This window comes from Dendrobium catenatum, unplaced genomic scaffold (assembly GCF_001605985.2).
Source record: "Dendrobium catenatum unplaced genomic scaffold, ASM160598v2 fragScaff_scaffold_1606, whole genome shotgun sequence".
NCBI classification, from domain to species: Eukaryota; Viridiplantae; Streptophyta; class Magnoliopsida; order Asparagales; family Orchidaceae; genus Dendrobium; species Dendrobium catenatum.
The window spans coordinates 511,654-531,898 of record NW_021320068.1 but is presented as its reverse complement, the minus strand read 5'-3'; the positions used below and the strand labels follow the sequence as shown (position 1 = coordinate 531,898).

At 37.1% G+C, this 20,245-nt stretch overlaps 1 protein-coding gene across 1 annotated transcript; it reads left to right on the top strand.

Annotated features, from left to right (window-relative positions):
- Positions 1 to 313: 313 nt before the first annotated feature.
- Positions 314 to 19,555, top strand: LOC110114033 (protein SLOW GREEN 1, chloroplastic). The gene is made up of 4 exons (XM_020846780.2): positions 314 to 1,040; positions 18,179 to 18,325; positions 18,481 to 18,561; positions 19,033 to 19,555. Exons 1-4 carry the CDS (start codon positions 426 to 428, stop codon positions 19,207 to 19,209), a joined length of 1,020 nt encoding a protein of 339 aa, XP_020702439.1. The 5' UTR covers positions 314 to 425; the 3' UTR covers positions 19,210 to 19,555.
- The last annotated feature ends 690 nt before the right edge of the window (positions 19,556 to 20,245 follow it).

Below are 20,245 nucleotides of genomic sequence, written 5' to 3'. Positions count from 1 at the left end.
AGAGAGAGAGAGAGAGAGAGAGAGAGAGAGAGGAATAGTCAATCTAATTCCTAATTATATTAGTTTTGTTTTTTTAGCACTTTGATTAGATTTGCATTTGCAGATCAAAATACTAAGCCATGGTTTTCCCAAAAAATTACTAAGCCATACTAAAATTCATCTCTCAGAAAATTTCTCTGCTAATAAGAGAGAGAGAGAGAGAGAGAGAGAGAGAGAGGAATAGTCAATCTAATTCCTAATTATATTAGTTTTGTTTTTTTAGCACTTTGATTAGATTTGCATTTGCAGATCAAAATACTAAGCCATGGTTTTCCCAAAAAATTACTAAGCCATACTAAAATTCATCTCTCAGAAAATTTCTCTGCTAATAATTTGCCCTCTCCAAAACCACATTTTCGTATGGTTAGGGTTTTAGCGCCGAATTCATGGCCGCCCTCTCCATCCCCGTCGTTCATAAACCTGGGCTCTTATGCAACAAAACCAAAACCCCAATTCGATTCCACGTTCTCCGTCCTGTCTCATTACCGATAACTACTCTACCACTGATTTCTGTTTCAAGTTTTCTGAACGCGAGAAATCATGCTGTACATCGAAAACAGCTAACCTTCTTGAAAGCATTTAGGGATGGAGCGACTGTGTTTCTCCTGGGATCATATCTCTTATTCGGCAGGTGCAGCGGGAGACTTTCTTTGGCCCTCGCTGATCCTATCCAGAGCAACTTTTCGGAAAGTTTGGAAGAGAAAATTGAAAAACAGAAGAAAGAGGAACGGGATGATGACGACGAGTTATATGCGAAACTTTTGAAGAAGAACCCTGCCGATGTCGATAACCTAAAGTTGTGTCTGTATGCGAAAATGAAGAAGGGAAAGAGGGTGGAGGCCGTTAAGTATCTAGAGAGGTTGATAGCCTTGGAGCCGGATGAGGTCGAGTGGAGATTGTTGCATGCTTTATCATATGAATTGATGGGCCAAATTGGAAAGGCAAAGAAGTTGTTTAAGGAGATTCTCAAGGAAAGGCCTTTGCTGCTCAGGGCATTGCATGTGAGTTTGTTATTCTTTTCTCAGGGCATCTCCAACCGAAAATGTCATTTTTCACTCCAAAATGCAGGGAAATCAAAAAAATGCCGTGTTTCATCTCCAATCCAACGCCATTTTGCCGCTAAAATGGTCGTTTTCGTTGGCGCCTTTCTTCCCAAGCTGTTCGGTAGAGAGAAGAAAATGCCGCAGATGAACAGTGCAACGCCAATATTGGCGTCGCACTGTTCATCCGCGATCAAATGGCGTCAAAAATGGAGATCGGTTGGAGCAAAGCAAGAACGGCAAACAAGTGTTTGCCGTTCGGTTGGAGATGCCCTCACAGCATTCTGACCTAGTTGTATTATGATGTTTTCGATTTTAGATTCATGCTTTGTTGGATGAAGTATTGTTTTTTGTAGAGTGACTGTTTTTTTATTGCTGATCTACGTTGCTTTTGATTGTACTTCGTCATTGATCTGTATTTCTTGCTTTGCATGATTAGATCATCAAAATTCTGTTCTTGATGTAAATATAACATTATTACACGGTCATTGGCAAATGAGAATTAAATTGAACATGATGTCTGTGACATACTTGCTGAGTCCCTTATGTTGGGGACCTCATTGATTTATAGCAAGCGTGAACATGGTTTGAAATATTGAAAATTATTTCATATGGGAAGGATGGAGAGGCATGGAAAGAGAGTCCTCAAGGTGGTATGCGCAGGAAAGCTGTACCGTGAGAGTTCCACTGTAATTATATTGCCAATTATAGTTGAAATTTTTGTTCAATAATGTTCATTTAGTCAGAAAAATAACGATCGTTATTGTTTAAAGGTTATACCAAGCATTCTTCGTTTGTTTTACACTTTTGATCTTTTATTAAAAAAATCATAACACTTAGCATTCTTATTTTGTTTGACACTTCTGATCTTTTATTCAAAAAAATACCAAAAAGTACTTTGTTAAATAAAATATTAATTATCAATGTTATCATGATTGGTAATCAAGGAGAATCTCAAGTAACCTTGAAATGATAAATTTGTTAATAAAAATCAAAGAGGAGAAAAATTGTAAAAGTGCATGTTTAAAATTAGGAGTGGTCATCCAATCAGGATATAAAGAATTGTATGTGTAGGGAATCAAGAAAACAACCTAATATTTTTTGTTGACCTTCACATGGTTTAAAATTGGGTAACAAGAGGCGCGCCTCGCTCATTCGCCTCACTTCAGCGAGGTATTCGTCTCTAAAAGATGCTTATATTTAAAACCTAAACCTAATATTAGTGCTTTCATTCGTGCTCTTCGACTTCCTGCATTCGTGAACTTCGACTTCGGCTGCATTTGTCCTCTTCGACTTCACCTAAAGCACAACAGGTAGAGCTTTTGATGTTCGACAAAAATTTGATTGCCTTATTCGATGTTCTAAAAGCTTTGTTGCCTTCTTCAAATGTTCGCAGGTGGAGTCGGCCTTCTTCGAACATTGTCTTCGACTTCCCTGCATTCATGTGGAGTCGGCCATCTTCAAACATGGTCTTTGACTTCCTTGGGTTCGTGCGCTTCGACTTCGACTGCATTCGGCCTCTTCGACTTCAACTATAGTCGACCTTCTTTGAACGTCATCTTCGACTTCACCTATTTTTTATGTTTTATATATATGACAATTTATTAGATTATTATACAAAAAATTTATCAGTTTGACTTTATCTCATTTTGAGGCTTACACCTCAAAAAGCTTTGAGACACACGCCTCACCTCACGAAGGAAAAACGTCTCAATACCTAATTGCGCAATTTAAAACATTGGACCTTCATACATACTCCAAAATTGTCCCAAGTGTGTGTGACTAGGGGTGCCAATATTTCACACGATATGACCGGACCTGAAAATTCCGAGTTAGGATCAACCTGTTTGGAAAACGGGTTGGGTTCGAGATTCAAGATTAGACCCATTTGAAAAATCGGTTCGGGTCCAAGTCAACCTGCTAACCCAAAGTTGATCCTTCTTTCTACTTCATAACTTGTGACTCGCCCACCAGTCCTGCACAGGCTCACAGCGGCACAAGCCTCACCGTCCCCACATTCTTGGAATTCATTGAATAAGACGACAGCTTGCATGTGTTGGGGTTTCCATAGTCCCCACTGCAACAAAAATTTTGCTTGTCTAACGCCTCACAGGCACTTTGGCATGCCATGTTCTCTCCGTCGGACTCAGAGAGAATCACCAGAAGATCCCGCATCCGGTTGCCATAATGCCATGTAATTCCACAGGTGCCGCCTGCGTCTGCAGGGGAAATCAGCATGGGAAGGTTGTATCCATCAATGAGGATGACATTGAAGAAGTCCATGCCGCCGGTGCCGTCTAGTGTGAACTCAACAAGGGTGGCTGGTGGGGAGGCACCGTGGTCTAAGCAGCCGGTCTTGCTGGAGCTGCAGTTGCCTGTAGCGCAGGACAAGAGGCCGGTGTTGGTGTCTGTGGAATAGTGAGTGCAAGCCTAGAGCCGGTCGGACCAGGAGGTAGGGACTCGAAGAGGAAGCGACTCTTCGTTATGAAGAGAGAAGCCGATGGTGCCAAGTGGAGCCGTGCCGGCGCCTTCCCGACTACATAATGTGAATGTGCAAATGTGCGATTCCTGCTTGACCCCAGGTCATTCGTGTCGAGTTAACCCATAGCTGTCAATGGCGCAAAATAGAGTGCGCCATGGCGCACGGCGCGGCGCGGCGCACCTACGGCGCCATGTTCATGGCAAGGCGCATGTGTTTAAAATAGCGCGCGCTATTTGCGCCATATGTGAGCCATGGTGCATTGCGCACGGCTCAAAATAGCGCGCCAAATTGTTTTTAAATTTCGGTATACTTATGAATATTTTTTATATTTAAAAATATATCTATATTTTAAGATAAACGACTATTCATTGCCCTAATTTCACGAAAGATTTTCTTTTTGTTGCATCCGCCGAACACATCCCGCAGTTCCTAAGTCGAGGTTGCTGAATCTATCACGAAGTCGAAGGTTTTCTGTTTTCTGTTTGCTGCATTCGCTTCTTTCGCCGAATCCAGCCGAATCTGTCTCGAAGTTGAAGTCGTTGTTTCCGCCGATTCGTCCCGCAGAGCAGTGCTTCCGCCAAATCTGCCCCTCCTTCGTCTGTTCAATAAAAAATCTTACCAGCTGACTCCGATTTGCAACCTCCGTATGTTTCGCACAGCTATGTTGTTTTGCACGGCTATTTCTTACAAGAATTTACAACTTAACCTGTATGCTCGGTACTGCTAGGTACATGCTCGGTACCGCTAAGTAAATGCTCGGTACCGCTATGCATATGCTGGATACCGCTCGGTACTGCTATGTACTTGCTCGGTTCCGCTCGATACATGCTCGGTACCGCTAGGTACACACTCGGTATCGCTAAGTACATGTATGATACCGCTCGGTACCGCTCGGTACAGCTCGGTACAACTAGGTACACTCTCGATACAACTTCAAAATTCCTATTACAAATAAATGTCATAATATTTTAATTGCAGCTTCATAGCAAACGAAGAAGCAAATTGGATCATGGTCTCTTAAAGGATTTAGTTTATGTGAAATATAATAGAGCACTGATTCGGAGATTCAATCATTATGATGTCATTGATCCTATTTCTTTGACTGAGGTAGATGATGCAAATGATTGGCTAACAGGAAAATTAGATGATGAGTCTGATGAAGAAAATGACTTTATTGCTTGAAAGGAAGATTTAATTTGGACAAGTGTTGCTAAAGCTACTGGTATTTATGATAAAAGCTATAATATTCGGGAAAGATCTAAAGAGAAAGAGAAATAATCTTCAATTAGGCATGTTGTTGCTATTGAGAATGATGATGAGGAGGGTGATGAAGAGGATTATGAAGTAGGAAACAATGTTGAAGAAGATAATGAAGCTTTTTTAATATTTGCTAATGATGATGATTCCTAAGAAGAGTAGATTAAATTCTTATTTGATCTTTTAAAAAAAGATTATAATATTTGAATTATGAGATATTTGGATATTACTTAGTCGAACTTATATATGTTATGGTTGTCTTTTATTATTATGATAGTTTGTCTTTCATTTTTAATAATATTTCATATTCATGCTTATTATTTTATAATTTTTTTATAGCTTGCGCCATGTTCAAAATAGCGCGCGTCGCGCCGTGCACTATGCGCCATAGCTCCAAAGGGACCTTTGCGCCATGGTGCGCCATTCGCCGTTAACAGGTATGGGTTAACCCCAGGTTTTTGGCAGGTCGGGTTTGGGTCATGTCGAACAATGGCGGGTCAATGTCGGGTTTTATCCGAACTCAACCCGCAACCCATTTTTGACACCCCTATGTGTGACGACAAAGCTAATTGTACTGGCACGATGTCGCATGTGTAGCAAAATCAAAATGCCTCAACAGCTGCCAATTGGCATGATGTCACATCTAGAAAGCTCGAAATGCCTCTACATCAGTCAAAATCATCGAACATCATCCTGTCGTGAAACAGATTGTGTCATTGTATTTAGAACGTTGTAGTTGTCAAGGAATGACCCACGCTGTTTGATTCAAATATAATTGATCGAAAATGACAGTCTACGGGCACGATGTTGTGCGAATTTGCTTGTTTGTGAAACGAACATTGTCGTCGCATTTGGAATGCTAAAATTACTTAGAAATGAACAATATTGTTTGGGTCTCCACATTAGCAAAAAAGAAAAAAATTGCTTGAGTGCGAGGCGACGATGCACTATCGAGATGCATGATGAACAAGAAATTATGTGAGAGAGCTATTCACATCTTTTTGTCCTTTTACTTATTATTTATAATTTGATAAAAAACAAAAAAAATATTATATCTAATATTTTCTCTCACCAAATCCTTGCACGCACTCTGCCTTAGCCCCCTAATCCTATTCTAGTTTTATGTTGTCGTAATAAAAAAATTATGATTAAAAAAACTCAAAATAAGAGTCTCTCCTCTTTATTCTCACAAGCCTCATTTCCTTCTCAGCTTCACACACCCATCTCGTTTGTTCTCTATTTTTTTTGCAGACTTCCATCTTCTTTTCTTAGCAGCTTACGCGTGAGTCCATGCACTCTCCCATTCTTGACTCGCTCTCCCCTTTTTTTCTCTGTAAACAAAGAGAGAGATCACCCTTACGACCAATCTCTCTCTAAATTTATCTTCTCTTTCTTTCTCTCTCTATATAATATTTATATAAAAATAAAGAAGACAAAAAAGAGAAAATCAGTAAAAAATAGAAAAAAAAAGAGAGAAAAAAGGAAGAGCGAATTTTCAAAAAAAGAAGAAAATAATCATTGTCGTCACCTTGCGTATAAGGTATAGTTTAAAAAATCAAACTTATTCAAGTCTCTCACATAAGCCAAAAGTACAGAGTTCTCTTTCTCTAGGATTTATCAACTTGTACTGTGGATAGTAAGGAAGATAAAACACCTCTGATACCCTGGAAATGAAACACTTCCCCTTAGACACATTGACTCACCATATTCTAACTACAATTAATTTGCTTCATATTTACTCAACCAATCTATACCCACAATTACATCGAACTCCTTTAGAGGCGACATAATTAACTTTGATTCTAACTTTATATTTGAAATCTTTATCTCACATATGCAGGACTAAGTATTCTCTACTGGGCAACAAAACAAATAGACTAGATGACAACATATCTGGAATTAGACAACTTATTTAGCATGCACTTAAATAGAAATGAGTGACTTGCTATAGAATCAAATAAAATATGATAGGACAATGCAAAAAAAAAAAAGTCATTCCTATCATCATGTCCGATGCATCCTTTGCCTCCTGTTAGGTCAGAGTCGTCAGACTATCTTTGGGCTGCATGGGAGCTGCACTGACCACTACCATAGACTCCCTCTGAGCCCCTCCTGTTGATCCTCTAGCATGTCTCCCACCAAAACTATCTCCACTCTGGGTCGAGGATCCTTCACTAACATTCCTAAACGAGGTTGATGCTAGCTGTCTCTTGCTCTGATTCTCTCCAGCCTTAGATATACTTTTGGTGCCCTCTATGGATATTGAGCAACCTTGTGACCAAACTGACCATATCTGAAACACTGCCCTGTGAAAAGATAATATCAACTTGTGTGCCTTTTACTGCAAAATCTATAGGCCAGAGCAACTATTAACAGACACTGATCCACTTGCACTTCCAGATACTGTAGGTCCTCCCCTCTTAGGTTCCACTATTTCTAAACTTGGATTTTTTTTCTCTAACTATACCTCTGGATGGTTCTCCTCTAAACCTCTTCCTACCTATTTGTTACCAGAGCCAACTAATAATCCAAAATAATTTAAATAATGTAAACAATCATCCAAATTTTTTTTCCAAAATAATTATATACAAATAATCCAGTCCAAATTCATTTTATTTATCAGAATATAATAATTGGATTACAAAAATACCTTAAGATTAAACTCCGACAGTCTTGTCGTTTCAATCCCTACTCTGTTGAGCCTTTCCCTTTTTCTAAAATTTCATAAAATAATAGGGTGAGAGATCATATGCTTAGTATGCTATCTCAATTCTTATTACAGATATGATGTCTCATAATTATAATGCATAAATAAAAGATTTTAATATTCATTATAAATTAGCAAAAAACAATCTAATTTATAGAAAACATAAACAAAAAGATTTCTTATGCCAATATTGTTAGAAGGATAACATAATATGTTTTAAACTTGAATGTGCATCAGAATTGACTTTTCAAAGCTTGTTATTTCAACTTGAACATTATATACATTAAGGTTTAACATGTACTTTCTTGTGGTTATCAGAATGTACTTGTTAATAGAAAGTTACTTGTATTTTCACCGAAGTATCTGATTTTACTTGTACATAGAGATCAGAGTGTATTTAATATTTATCAACAAAATATTCTATGTTTAAATTTATTTCATTCAACAAAATATGGAACATATGATTCATTATGTCCTGATACCTGCTTATAGCTCCATTTTCACTTGTGCCTCTTAAGTCAACCGCCATTAAGTGAAGGAGAGCAATCCTATTTCTTATATAACTTCACTTCTACTTATAACTTTCTTGAATCTCCAACACCTGCATAAGACATATGGGGTCAAGAAAAATCTCTCACATTCACATAAAATGGATGGGTTCAAAATTAGAAGCATTACACTATAGAAATTTGGAGCCTGTATAATAGAACTTTTAGTGCATTTTAATATCTTTCACATCAGAACTTCCATCATATGAATATAAATGCATATAAAGAGATTAACATAATTGATAAACCTGAATAAACATGTATAATACTTCAATAGATGATTCATGTATAATATGCCTATACATTAAAGTATTAAACAGTTGTCATTTGAAAAATCATTTATAAGGAATTTTTAAAATATCATTTTAAAATTTTATAATGAGAATGCTAATTGATTTAATGTTGCAGCCTCCCTTTTTACTACAACATAATCCGTTCTATTGGAGCTTATGGGTAAGGCTTGAAACCCCTGTCCATTTGTGATTTGAGATGTGAGTTTTGAAGAAGGAGCTGACTAATATAGAAAAGAACATTGAACATATTAAGAGGACTTAGAAACTAGACATGGTTACTATCATGTTTGATGGATGATCAAATATTAGGAACATTCCTTTGATTAATATACTGATGAATAATCCATATAACACTATTTTGTTGAAGTCCATCAAAGCGTATGATCAGGTGAAAAGATGCTGAGTATTTTTATTTAGATTACTTGATGCCATCTTGAGGAGATAGGAGAATTCTTGTTGGTTCACGTTGTAACAAATAATGCCATTACTTACATAGCATCACGTGCAAAATTAATGGAGAAGAAGAAGCACTTATGTTTTTGATACGGAGATAAAGGCTCAGACCCAGCAGTTGATTTGGTGGGGTCCAACAAGGATCTAATTACTTATGTTAGGAGTGGATTAATTAGGAAAGGAATTTCTTAATTTAAATTCAAATAAGAGAGGGAATTAATTTAGGCAAGAAGGCTAAATTAGGGGGGAAATATATTTGGATAGGGGGCTAAGGAGAGAGAAATGAGGGGGGGGGGGGAGCTTATTTAAGGGGAAGTTTAGGGTTATTTAATTTTATGTAGAATTTGAGTTTTTTTTGCTATAATTTTCTTTTGTAAGTGCTTCCTAGCGGTGTGTAGGTTTAGTGGGAGAGATGATCTACCTCTCTTATGTGTACATCGTTGCATCTTATTTTTGTATTGGATCATTAACACAAAAATCATCCTTTGTTTCTCAACTTACTTCTGTTCTTGTTGTACTCTCTCGCTGTTTTCACCTTAAAGGGTATCAAATTGGTATCCATGCCGTGTCCTGGAACAAAAGCACTTGTTTTCTCGCTGATTTGGACGCCAAATTTTCTTCCCGTTGTTGATTTTGCTATTTAAAGACCACCATCACTGTTTTTTTGTGGGTTTTATATGATTTAAACCAAGATCCATTAACTGGTAGCAAAGAAGATGGATGCGTTGGAAGGTGAGATGGAACAACTCAAGGCCGGTTTGGAGGAAAAATATTTCGGGGTTGAGGGAAGACTTTTAGTCATCGAGAAGCGCTTTGGGAACTTTGAAGAGATGATGAAAAAATGCTTATGATACAATTGAAAGCATCACCGACGATTCCTTGGATGGAACCACAAGGAAAGAAGATCTAGGAGGTCGACGATGAATTAGAAAATGTTTTCCATCAAGGACCGCCATGTGTGGCCCCATTGGAGGACAGCAAGGAGGAGGGAAGCTGACCCCTTTAGGATATTAGCTTGGCTTGGGGAGAGGTGGAATGGAGAACGATATGGTTGGGGAGAGCCATGGGGTCAACGTGAAGTAAGGGAGGAAGGAAGGGAATCCGACCACCATTGCACCGGAGGCACGAACAAGGGAAGACACCATTAGGGTATGGATGCGAGAGCAAGAAAGCTAAAGATTTCGGTCTTTGAAGGTGATGATGCTCAGGTTTTGGTGTACTGGGTGGAACGTTACTTTGTCATCAACAGACTGACTGAAGAGGAAAAACTCATAGTGTCTGGTCTGTTTGGAGGGGAAAGTCCTAGCCTTTTTCCAATGGAGGGAGGCTAGGTATTCGATCTACTTATGGGCAGAATTTAAGGAGTGCTTGTTGGAACATTTTTGAGCTATACAGGAAGGAGATCTCAACGAGTAGTTTTATGTCCTAACTCAGGAAGGGATAATCATGGAGTATCAGGGAAGTTTGAGCTGCTATCAGGTAGACTAAGGGGAATTTTTTAGGAGGGGTTGAAAGGAAATTTCATGAAGGGTCTTAGGGAAGACATAAGAACAGAGCTCAAGGTGCTGAGGCCTAGAGGGCTGAGAGAGATAATGGAGCTAGCACAAGGGATGGAGGAGAAACATCATAGGGAGAAGTCCAGCTGGAGCAATCCCATGGGAGGGGCTTACAAGAACATCTCTACGACTTTGGTACTAAGGACTCCTGGAGTTAGTTCATATGCCTCATAGAAGCAGAAGTGCAAGATAGGTAGGCGAAAGGGCTATGCTTCAGGTGTGACGATAGATTTATGCCTGGACATACATGCAAGAATCAAACCCTTCAGGTCTTAATGGTCTGTGAATGGAAAGTGGGGAGCAGAGACGAGTCGGATTATGTATTGGAGGAGACAGAACACTACATTTGGATGTGGTAGAGGTTCCTTGAACTCTATGTTGAGATTTACTCCAAATCACACCATGAAGGTTAAGATGCAAATTGGAGAACAATCTGTGGTAGTTTTGGTGAATAGTGGAGCTATACATAACTTCATCTCAAATTGAGTGGTGGACTGATTGAGGTTAAAGTTAGTAAGGATGGAAGGATGTGGGGTGATGATGAGAACAATCAAGATAGAGAAGAGGAGAGGGATATTTAAAGTGGTGGTGCTGACCTTATAGGGTTATTCAAGTGGTGGAAAACTTCCTTCCTCTGGACTTGTGAAGTATGGATGTGATCTCGGGATGAAATAGCTACAAATTATGGTGGATATAACTACAAATTATGGTGGATATAAAGGAGAACTAGAAATCATGAACTATAGAGATGCAAGTGGAGGAGAAAAAGGTTGTGCTTCAAGGGGATGTCAGCTTATGCAAGACCATGGTCTCTTTAAAAATCATGATCAGGACAATTCAGGATGCAGGCTGGGGATATTTAGTAGAGTTGCAAAGCATAGAAGGGGTGAAGGAATGAGATGGGAAAACCCAGTAGGGCCCCGATAGATTCTACAACAATATCGAGATGTATTTCAGCTACCGGTCGAGTTACCACCGCCTTGAGAGCAGGAGCATGCCATCAACTTGAATAAGGGATTTCTCCTATCAGTGTCAGATCATACAATTATCCCCAGATCCAAAAAGATGAAATATAGAGACTGATCAGGGAGATGATGGAAGCAGGGATCATCTAACCTTGTGTGATCCCTTTCTCTAACACTGATGATGAAGAAGAAGGATGACAGCTGGTGGTTGTGTAGATTATATAGCTTTAAATAAGGAAACAATGCTAGAAGTTTCCAATTCTCGTGATAGATGAACTCTTGGATGAGTTATTTGGACCTGTGATCTTCTCTGAAATAGATTTGAAGTTGGGATACCATTAAATCAGTATGAAGATAGCAGATGTATATAAGACAACTTTCATGACACATGAAGGGCACTCTGTGTTCCTGGTGATGCCTTTTGGCTTCACCAATGCCCCAGCCACCTTCCAGTCACTTATGAACCAAGTGTTCCAACCATATATCCGAAGGGGAGGCGACCTGAGCTTTCTAGGAGTTGAAGGCAGCAATGGCCAGTGTATGAGTGGGGATGCACCGTAATGCAGAGGACTGAGTAGCTCGATGTTATGTATGCCAAATGCACAAGTACTTAGCTATGACATCGACAGGATTACTACAACTCCTAGCTCTTCCAAAGAGGATATGGGAGGAGGTGAGGATGAATTTCATTGAGGGTTTCCACGATTAAAGTGGTTCTCAGTTGTATTAGTAGTAGTGGATCACGCGAGTAAATATGCCAACTTCATCCTTCTAAAGCACCCGTTATGCTGTGGTTATTGTGGCTACTATTTTTATATGAGAAGTGGTGCACTTGCATTGATTCCTTGAAGCTATTGTGTCAAGTAGAGACATGGTGTTCCTTAGCCACTCCTGGAAAGCGTTATTTCATTTACAGGAGACAGTCCTGAAGAAAAGCATAGCCTAGCACCCCCATATAGATGGCCAAATAGAGGTGGTCAATAAAAGCGTAGAAATCTATTTGAGATGCTTCGCATCAGGCATGCCGAAGAAGTGGGCAAGGTGGGTTGCATGGGTCAAGTATTAATACAATACCTCATAGCATTCAATAACAAAGACCACTCCCTTTAAGATTCTCTATGGGAGAGATCCACCTCACTTGATTCATTATGGGTAGAATACTACATCAGTATCCGATGTAGAGCAGACTTAGAAGAGAGGGACAAAATATTATCTGAGCTCAAGGGATATTTGTTGAGATCTCGACAGATCATGAAAAGAAAGACTGATGAGTACAGGAGAAAAATAAACTTGGAGTTAGGAGAGATGGTTTACTTAAAATTGAGGTCCTATAGACAGAAAACATTATGAAGAAGAATGAAAAATTATCCCCATGATATTTTGGGCCTTATGTGGTCTTGGAGCACATTGGGTAGCCTATCGATTGTCGTTTCACCCACATCAGCGTTTCACCCAGTCTTTCATGTTTCCTAGCTGAGGAAGGCAATCGGAGAAACACCATCAGTACTACCCTCGATATTGACAGAAGATATGGAGGTCATATTGGAATTCCTAAAGGTAGCGGGTGTGCGTGGTTGAGGGGCAAAGGAACAAGATGTGTTAATCAAGTAGAAGGATATGGCAGAGCTTGATGCCATGTGGGAACCATTCGAGACAAAAGGTAGTTCCCAACCTTCCACCTTGAGGACAAGGTGGTACTTTTGGGGGGAAGTATTGATACCGAGCCAAAGACAGCAGCCCCAACAGTTGATTTGGTTGGTCCAACAAGTATCTAATTACTTATGTTATGAGGGGATTAATTAGGAAAGGAATTTCCTTATTTAAATTCAAATAAGCAAGGGAAATAATTAAGGTAGGAATGTTGAATGAGAGTAATATATTAAGAAAAGGGGCTAAGGAGGTGGGGGTGCTTATTTAAGGGGAAATTTTGGGTTATGTTGTTTTATGCAGAATTTGAGTTATGCTTGCTGTAATTTTCTTTTGTGAGTGCCTCCTAGCGGCGTTTAGGTTTAACGGGAGAGACAAGCTACCCCTCTTATATGAAGATCGTTGTATCTTACTTTTGTATTGGAGCATTAATACAAAAATCATCCTTTGTTTCTAAACTTACTACTGTTCTTGCTGTATTCTCTCGTTGTTTTCATCTTAAGGCTTACTACTTTTACCCCATTTGTTGCACACTACGTAGATCTCATATTTTAGAAACTTGGGGAGTTACCCCAGCATTATAATGAACTAATTGAAGCCATGAAGATTAGTAAATTCATATATAATCATTATTGGGTTTTGATACTGATGAGAAGACTTTCAAATACAAAGTTCCTAAGGCCTACTGCAACAAGGTTTGCCATAGCTTATTTGATATTGCCGAGTATATTAGGGGCAAGGCAACATTTATAGACTATATTTACATCGACTCAGTGATTGAGTTGTGCATGAGCAAGAAAGGTTGAGGGAAAAGGGGTCAGGAAAATTGTTCTGAACCATACACTTTTGCAAAGTATACCATATGTATAACACCAATTAGGCCACTGATGCAAGTATTGAGCATGTTTGATGCTGAGAAGCATGTGATTGATTCCAAGTAGAGAGAGAAGCTCCACAAATTTAGGAAGAATTTGGAAGATCTTGAAGAATTCGTGTAGCATTGATTGGAGATGGAAGAAGGTGGCCGGTCATCCAATGATGATCGGAACACCAAAAATTCGCTATCTACCGCGAGTCCATTCACGTTGGATTCAAAATGTAGAGTCTCCTTAAATCGAATCTCTTCTTTTCGGGATTTGGAATCCCCTCTTGTCATTAAAGAGGGAGGCTTAAAGGCTAATGATAAACCTTTGCCGATTTTAGGCAAAAGGAAGGAAATTAATTCGGTTTTGGATAATCCTAAACCTTTGAAGGTTCTCTTTGGAGCAATTGTCAGGGAAGCATCTTCTTCAAAAGGTAGTTTTGCTGAAATTGTGAAGAAGGACATGGTTATTCCAATTACTTCTCCAAAATTGGATAACTCTAATGTGTGGACTAAAAAACCTCACATTAAAATTAAATTAAGTGAGATTCCTGAAATTTTGGGAGAGGAAAATGTTGTCATCTTGGACAAGGAAAAGGAATTATCTAATGTTCAAATCTTGAACAATTCCTTGGTTGTTAAAATTCTTAGAAAAAATTTTCCTTTTTCTAAGTGTTCATTGGAATTAAGAAAGAAATGGTCTAAATTTGGTAGTTTTCATATTACATTGCTTGGCCTTGATTGGCTTCTTTGTTCTTTTCAAACTCTTGAAGCCATGGAGGGAGTCCTTAATGGGGGACCATGGCTAGTAGGGGGTTTTGTGGTTGGCTTAGACATTTTGGTCTCAACCTTCTCTTCTTTATTCTTGAATGGGATTTCTTCTCCAATTTGGGTTCGTCTTCCACATTTACCTTACATTTTGGTTGGATGCCCAATATCACTAGAATTGTTTCTAGGATTGGAACTCCTCTTTTATTGGATGGTAATATGGTTTTAGATGGGGAAGGGAGAAATATCGCTAGAGCTTGCATCGAGTCAAGTTGGATTCTAAACTCCCTGCTGGAACTTGGGGTAGAAGGTGTTCATGGTAGATTTTTTTTCAGAATTGAGTATGAAATCTATCTTCTATTTGCTTAATTAGTGGGAAAATCAGACACATTGATCTCCATGTGTCCAAAATTCACCTCAAAATCAAAATCCTATTGTCAAAAGGTCCTCAAAAATCATTTCATCTTGATAATACATTTGGGACCTTGGATGCAACTGAAATCAAAAAATAAGAGAAGAGCGTTTTCAGATTTTGAAGAAGCTTCTACCATGGACAAACCAAAACTGTTGTGTTATTTCCATGGTAAATGTTGAAAAAAAAAAAATTGGAGGATAATCAAATCTGCTATTTTTCGGATTCCAGAAAGGATGCTGAAATCACGTAGAAGATGAAGAACTCCAAAAGCAATTTGAATTAAATTAATGAATCTAAAATTCCGGTTTCTGTGGATGAAAGCAGTGAAGACGTAGTTGCTGAAGCGGTTGCTGAAAATCAGACTATACGGACATCCGTGAAATGGAAAACTGCTTCCATTTTCGGGATTCCTCAAAAAAAAAAAAAAAAAAAAAAAAAAAATTTTCAGAATTTGAAATCCCACATATCATGGAGTACTAAGTTTGGTTGGGAGTTTTTTTCCAGATTGGTTTATATCAATTCAATTGGAACTAAATGCTGTTTCCGACGAGTTTTGCCTAATTAATTGGAGATTGAAAATCAAAACCATTAAAAGTGGAGGCATTCAAGGAAAAGATAGAGAAAGAACAATTTGATTTACTCTTCTACGCTGCACAACATTCAAAGTTCAGAATGACTCCTAACAAAGGCCACCGAGACTCCTAAAATTGCTGAATTTTTTGGAGAAAAAAATTAGCTTTGGATAGATTAATCTATTTGACGGCAGATGTTAATAGTAATGATATCTTGAACTCTTCTCTACTCCATTACTGTTAGCCTTGAATTTCTCAAAAAAACTATCTTAAGAAGATAACTTTTTTAAGAATAATGTTACACCCGAGCAAAGCATGTTTTTCAAGGGAACTTTCAAGGGATTGGGTCCGTGAAAGAATTGCCAAAGAATGGTGAAACACAAGGAGAAGAACATGTTTTAAAGGCTCTTTCCTTTATTCATTGATATGAAAAAGGATTCTTCAGTGGATAGCAACAACAGAGAGATGCTTTTGAAGATGGAACACAAGGTCTTCAAGTTTGGCAAAGATTTACTGAAGTTATGGAATTTTTCATTGAAATGTATTTTCATTATTAGTTTTTATTTTCTTTCCCTTCCTTTAATTTGTTATTTTAAAATTTGCTTAATTGTTTATGTGGTCTTTACTATTTCTTATTCTCTAACTGGATGGGAACTCTGGGATACTAATCAACCCTCGGGTTGTTTTATAACTTGGTATCCCCTGCATCTCAACAGTTTCAAAATAGGTTATAGTGGACTTCATTACAATTATAATAAGTTTAAAATAACAAATTTAAGTTTTAATAAGATACTTTTTCATGTTGAAAAATGTATCATTAGCTTCTTTTGCCTAGTTTGTATTTGATTTTCTTCGTTTTCTTCTTAATTGCAATTTTTGCATCTTCTCAAAAAAAAAAAAAAAGATGCTGAGAAGCATGCAATGGTTTTTATATATAATCCAATAGATGAAACAAAAGAGTTGATATCTCATAACATAGGAGAAGAAGACAGTAGCTACAAGTGGGAGCTATAACTTCATCGTCATTTACATATTGCATGCTACTATCCTTAATTTTTGTCTGCAGATAATAAGTTAATAAATCCTGAGATAAATTGTGTCTATATCATTTTATAGATAGGCTTATTGCTGAAGCATTTGAAAGAGCAAATGCAACTATGTAGTTGGTACCTTTCAGAAATAAGGAGGGCTTCTTTGGGTTATAGCAAGTGAAAGATAGTTGCTAAACAATTTCCAATTAAATTGTTTTGTTTAAATTTTGCTAGAAAAATTTATTTTTTAAAATTATTTTTTCCATTTATACTTATTTCCTCATTCCTTAGTTGAGTGGTAGATTTAATTTGGTAATGACACTCCAGATATACAATATTTCACTAGTTTTGGAGTCACAACTGTAACATGTATAATCAAGTTTATACTAACATAATTGGAGCATGTATAATCAAATTTATACTAAAAGGAGAAATCATCAAACGACCTTAAGAATGAATTCCTTAATATACATCACGTGCAACAAGAGATTCGATGACAAAAATTTGAAGTAGAAAGAGTTAAAGGATGACGTGCATCTTTTGCTTTATGAAGATAGGTCATCAAATGATGAATGATTTGTGGACGATGAAGTTGAATTTATAACATATGATTTACAAGAATAAAAAATTCCCTAAGTGATGAGGTTCATATGAGGTTCTATTTTTTACAACTTTGGATAGCATAGGTGATGGGGTTCTATTTGTTACGACTTAAACGAAGGCTCCATGAATGATGACAAACAAATGTCTTTTGAGTGAGTTTGGTATTACATGTTACGTTTATTCAATTCTTATATTTTATATCATTTTGACTGATTGATGTATACATTAAAATTATATTTCACGTTATTTATCCCTTATCACTATATGTCCAATATTTAGCTTCATATGTTTGCCAATTTGTTACTTAATAATACAATAGAATGTTAGTATGTCATTTAATATATTATTTATTTATGATGCTAAAAAATTTCTTCTAACATTCATTTTTGATTTATGCAAATTCTGAATTATGAGACTTATGCCTTGCCTTAAGATGGAAATGCCATAATACTTCGCACAATTTTAAATTTTGATCAACATTATTGAGAATTATTGCCAAGCATAACTTCAAATGATGTAGTACCTTTTTCTTTTTTTTTTTAAACTGATGTAGTACCTTATTAAAACTATTCTGCATTTTATACGTATCCTGGTGAATTAATCCCTATTTGTACTTCCAAATAAAGCTCTTAAGTCTCTTCAAATATAATGATACTGTATAATATATGACATTTTGTTTTTATGCATCTATTCGTACAGATGCCTTCAAGTTCAGAATTCCGTTTTACCGCCAATTTTTGTAAGATATATTTGTTAATTCATTGTTTTGCTTTCAATTGCAAGGAAGTAGGTGAGGTCAATAGTTGCTGAAAGGAACTAAACTTTTTTAATTGCTTTGTTTTTAGTTTTCTTTAAACACTTTCATTCTCTCTAATTGTTTGCATTAACAGTAAAATTTCGCAACTCATTTTGTCTAAAATTATATGATTTTCCGTTACAGGGTCTAGCATTGGCCATGTATAAGAACAAGGAAGGCCCTGCTGCTTTTGACTTGTTGTATAAGGCTCAAGATCTTGCACATCGCGAGAGGAGAGTAAGTGAGGAGAGGAGCATCAAAATCTTAATTGCGCAGATGTATGTAGTGAAGGTAACAAGGGATTCTTATCCTTTTTGCTATAAAAGATGCTTATATAAGTTGATGCGTTGCAAATAATTCTTAGTGAATCAGTATTTGCTTCGTTTCTGATCCTTATATTTGACAAGTAAGTTTTTATTCTATTTCTATTAATTTTATGGATGTAGGGTGATTTAGAAGTGGCTTTAAAACAATTTGAAGATCTCATCAAGGAAGATCCTCGAGATTTTCGGCCTCATCTATGCCAGGTACGCTAGTTTAATTGTAATTGTTTTTCTGTTAGACCATCCATTTATGAACCGGGCGCTGTACTGCGTTCATCAGGTTGTGCCATAAACTCTTCTGCCTTCAACATGCAACCGAAATAGGCGTTATAAGCTTGAAAAAAATACAAAAAAGAAATTTCAACAGCTCACCTTATCCTAATGGTTTGGTACTCTAGAGCTAATCACAAGATCTTGGATTTAACTACTAGTATATACGGATGTCTGCTTGAATTTATGGTTAAATTTGCCCAATATAGCCAAATTTTGTTTCAAAAGTTGTTAAAAACATCGGAGATAAATCTTTCTTGATCACACAGCATAAATATTTTTAATTTTTGGCCTTCTACATTAAATTATAGCCATGTTATCTTATTTTGTTTTAAACCTTCCATGGTAAATACTTCATATCATTTAACTATTTATGTAAGTTACTACTGTTTCTAACTGTCTCAGGGGATTATCTATAGCTTACTAGAGAGGAAGACAGAAGCAAATGAGCAGTTTGAGATTTATCAGAGCCTTATCCCTGACGAATTCCCACAACGGGGCTTTATTGATGATGTAATTCTTGCAGCCAAAACTGAATCCCAAGAACAACTGAGGAAGGAAGTTCAATCAGAAGGCAATTGATCCGCACATAAATTTGGTCAGAACTCAGAAGGCAGTCAATCTATAGGTTTTATTGATCATTTCCTTCGTTGCGGTGTGGTGGAGGGGAATGGTTGTTTGAAAGCTTCATTATTCGGTTAAGTTCTATAACCTATTCAAATCTTTCACATGTACTGAGCTGCAGAATGGCATGGTTATGCAGTCTACAAACATCGTATCTCAATTTTAATTAGGGGTTGCAAGCAGTAGAATTTTATTGACATGTAAAATAAATGCAACATATTTTAAATCTAGGAAATTATTGTGTTTTGTTTTAAAGTTAACAATAAAATAAAAAAAGCAAACTTAGGCAACAGATTTGCAAGTAGACTGAAGTATTTTGATGACACCTGAAGTTGGTATTTGGCATGAGTTAATTCGGCGGTGTCTTGGGGATTGTGACGTGCGTTTTGTGTGGATAAATTGTTCTGTGCGGAGTCTGGATGTAGCTTTGCGTTCAGACCCCAATAAAATCTTGACGTGTGGATTGCCGATGTTGATATTAATCTATATTCCATTTTGTTATTTTTGATTTTTTCTTGCCTTGCAGTTCGACCCTAGAATGCCGTTTCCATACAGTTCAATTTAGGGTTGGTGCTTCTTTTTTCAAGATTTCAACCTCGAAAGCTCCGTAATATATAAAGTTTTAGCTTAAGAAATTTTTTCATATAAGTTAAGAAAGAAAGAATAGAGAAAATGCCGATGAAGATGAAAACTGATTTGGAGGACGATTCTTTTTACGCTCATAGGATACGGAGCCCTAAAATTGGCATGCAGATGTCCAGGCAGTTGAAGTTAAAAGAATTGGAAGTAAAGGGAAAATTGGGTTTAGGAGATTTAGCTTTCAACTTATCATTAAAATTCAAATCCTTTCAAGTTTTCTTTATAGTATATAGCCATTATGCACATTTTTCAAATTAATGCATATTACTCCAGATTATCTATATTTTCAAATTAATGTATATATGTGAACACTAACATTATACATTTTTAAAATTAATGCACATTTTAAAAGTTC

What these genes read in the sequence shown, in the direction of transcription:
- LOC110114033 (XM_020846780.2), top strand. Translation starts at nt 426, where the DNA reads ATGGCCGCCCTCTCCATCCCCGTCGTTCATAAACCTGGGCTCTTATGC. An exon ending in CGCAGATGTATGTAGTGAAG is followed by an intron (nt 18,326 to 18,480) that starts GTAACAAGGGAT and finishes TTATGGATGTAG; the next exon opens with GGTGATTTAGAAGTGGCTTT. An exon ending in TTCGGCCTCATCTATGCCAG is followed by an intron (nt 18,562 to 19,032) that starts GTACGCTAGTTT and finishes TAACTGTCTCAG; the next exon opens with GGGATTATCTATAGCTTACT.